Here is a 1,876-nt window from a genome sequence, read left to right as displayed (position 1 = left end):
AGGGTTTAGGGTTTAGGGTTTAGGGTTTAGGGTTTAGGGTTTAGGGTTTAGGGTTTGGTGTACAGGTTGCGGAGGCCAGCGTGAAGGGTTTGGAGTCAATCGCCCCTTTAGTGCCATTCGCTGTGCTGTCGCCTGAGGGTTTAGGGTTTGAGGCCTCGAACTCCCAAACCCTAAACCCTAAATTAGAGTCTATCATCAAAGGCTTTACCTGTGTCTGCGTGGCTGCAGAAATGTTTCCCCTTTACACCCTGGTGGGCTCCAAACCCCGAACCCTAAACCCTAAACCCTAATTTGCACAAGCCCCAGCAGTAACCAGCAGCAAGCACACTAGATGCAGAGCTTTTTTGGGCCTAGGGTTTAGGGTTTAGGGTTTAGGGTTTAGGACTTGCAGGAAGCAAGTGCTGAGCCCCTTTTGTGTTTTTCAGGCACAGCTGTCCGCCTTGTGCAGGAAGTTGGGCGTGGTAAACCCTAAACCCTAAACCCTAAACCCTAATGGCCGCAAACTACAGGTCCGAGAGTCTCGCGGCCTCTCGGGTATACAGCTAATACCTGTTTTGATCAACGTGCTAGGGTTTAGGGTTTCGGGTTTGGGGTTAGGGGTTTAGGGTTTAGGGTTTAGGGTTTGAGTGTGATGCTTTAGGGTTTGATCGTCTCCCAGTGCTGCGGCCCCATCGGCTTCTTTATACAAGATTTTGGGACGTACGAAATGTGCGTAGACCCAAACCCTAAACCCTAAACCCTAATTTCTGTTATCTAAACCCTAAACCCTAGAGGTCACAAGAACGTTGTTGGGGTCCAAATGATGATGGTGTAGCCGCAGGGACTCACACCAGAACGTTTCTGCTATTTAAGCAAAGGGTTTAGGGTTTGGGGTTTGGGGTTTAGGGTTTAGGGTTTAGGGTTTAGGGTTACGCTGGCGCAGAATAAAAAAGGAAGGCGGAGAGAAGACTATCTTTTCCCACCCCCCTCTTCCAGAGGTCTTTACTGCAAGATTGGTGAGCGAGGGTTTAGGGTTTAGGGTTTAGGGTTTAGGGTTTAGGGTTTAGGGTTTGATGCTGGGGCTTTAGGGTTTTGGGCAAGAGGGCAAGGCCAAGGGTAAGGGTATAAAACTTAGTGTTTAGAATTTGGGGTTCTGGTTTTAGGGCGGGAAGGACGGCTTTAAGTATGGGGGTTTAGGGTTTAGGGTTTAGGGTTTGTTTATGCGTTGTAGGGGGACCTGGATCCAAAAGTCCACGCTGCTGTGTTTGCAGTACTTGGTGAGTATAGAGGATTGCAAGGGTTGAGGGTTTAGGGTTTAGGGCTAAGGGTTCAGATGGCATCTTTAACGTGCAGGGAACTAAATCTGCCGAGCTCAAGGTAGGGTTTAGGGTTTAGGGTTTAGGGTTTAGGGTTTGGCGTGCAGGAATGCTTCGGTGGGAGTGCGAAGCGCGGGAGCGTCGGAGGCCCCTGGGATCGCCTGAAGCCGATCCCGGCTCAGCAGAAGCAGCAGCAGCAGCAGCAGCAGAAGCAGCAGCAGCAGCAGCAGCAGCAGCAGCAGCAGAGGTAAAAGCAGCAGCAGCAAAAGTGTTTGCTGCCGATGGTTTACAGGCAACCCCCGAGATATGGCGAGCAACCAAGTACGTGGGGTGTATAGACACCTCAGCTTTTTAATTCTTTTTCGTCTAGGGTTTGGATTAGGGTTTGGCGTGGCGCTTTCAAGGGTTTAGGGTTTAGGGTTTGGGGTTTAGTGTTTAGGGTCCAGGGTCCAGGGCTTGGGGTGGAGTTGGCGTTTAGGGCTTACGTGAAGGGTCTAGGTTCTAGGGTTTGGGTGGAATCCGGGGTTTAGGGTTTAGGGTTTAGGGTTTAGGGTTTAGGGTTTAGGGTTTAGGGTTTAGGG

At 50.6% G+C, this 1,876-nt stretch overlaps 1 protein-coding gene across 1 annotated transcript; it reads left to right on the top strand.

Annotated features, from left to right (window-relative positions):
• Positions 1–230: 230 nt before the first annotated feature.
• ETH_00033865 (uncharacterized protein) lies at positions 231–1,650 on the top strand (the record flags this gene model as incomplete). Its single annotated transcript, XM_013379957.1, has 6 exons — positions 231–251; positions 426–461; positions 641–699; positions 923–995; positions 1,211–1,256; positions 1,403–1,650. The coding sequence occupies 6 exons, from the start codon at positions 231–233 to the stop codon at positions 1,648–1,650; spliced, it is 483 nt and encodes a 160-aa protein (XP_013235411.1).
• Between the last annotated feature and the right edge of the window lie 226 nt (positions 1,651–1,876).

This window comes from Eimeria tenella, genomic scaffold (genome assembly GCF_000499545.2).
Source record: "Eimeria tenella Houghton genomic scaffold, Eth_scaff4238, whole genome shotgun sequence".
NCBI classification, from domain to species: domain Eukaryota; phylum Apicomplexa; class Conoidasida; order Eucoccidiorida; family Eimeriidae; genus Eimeria; species Eimeria tenella.
Note: the sequence above shows the minus strand (reverse complement) of the source record. Positions and strands in the feature narration are given on the sequence as shown.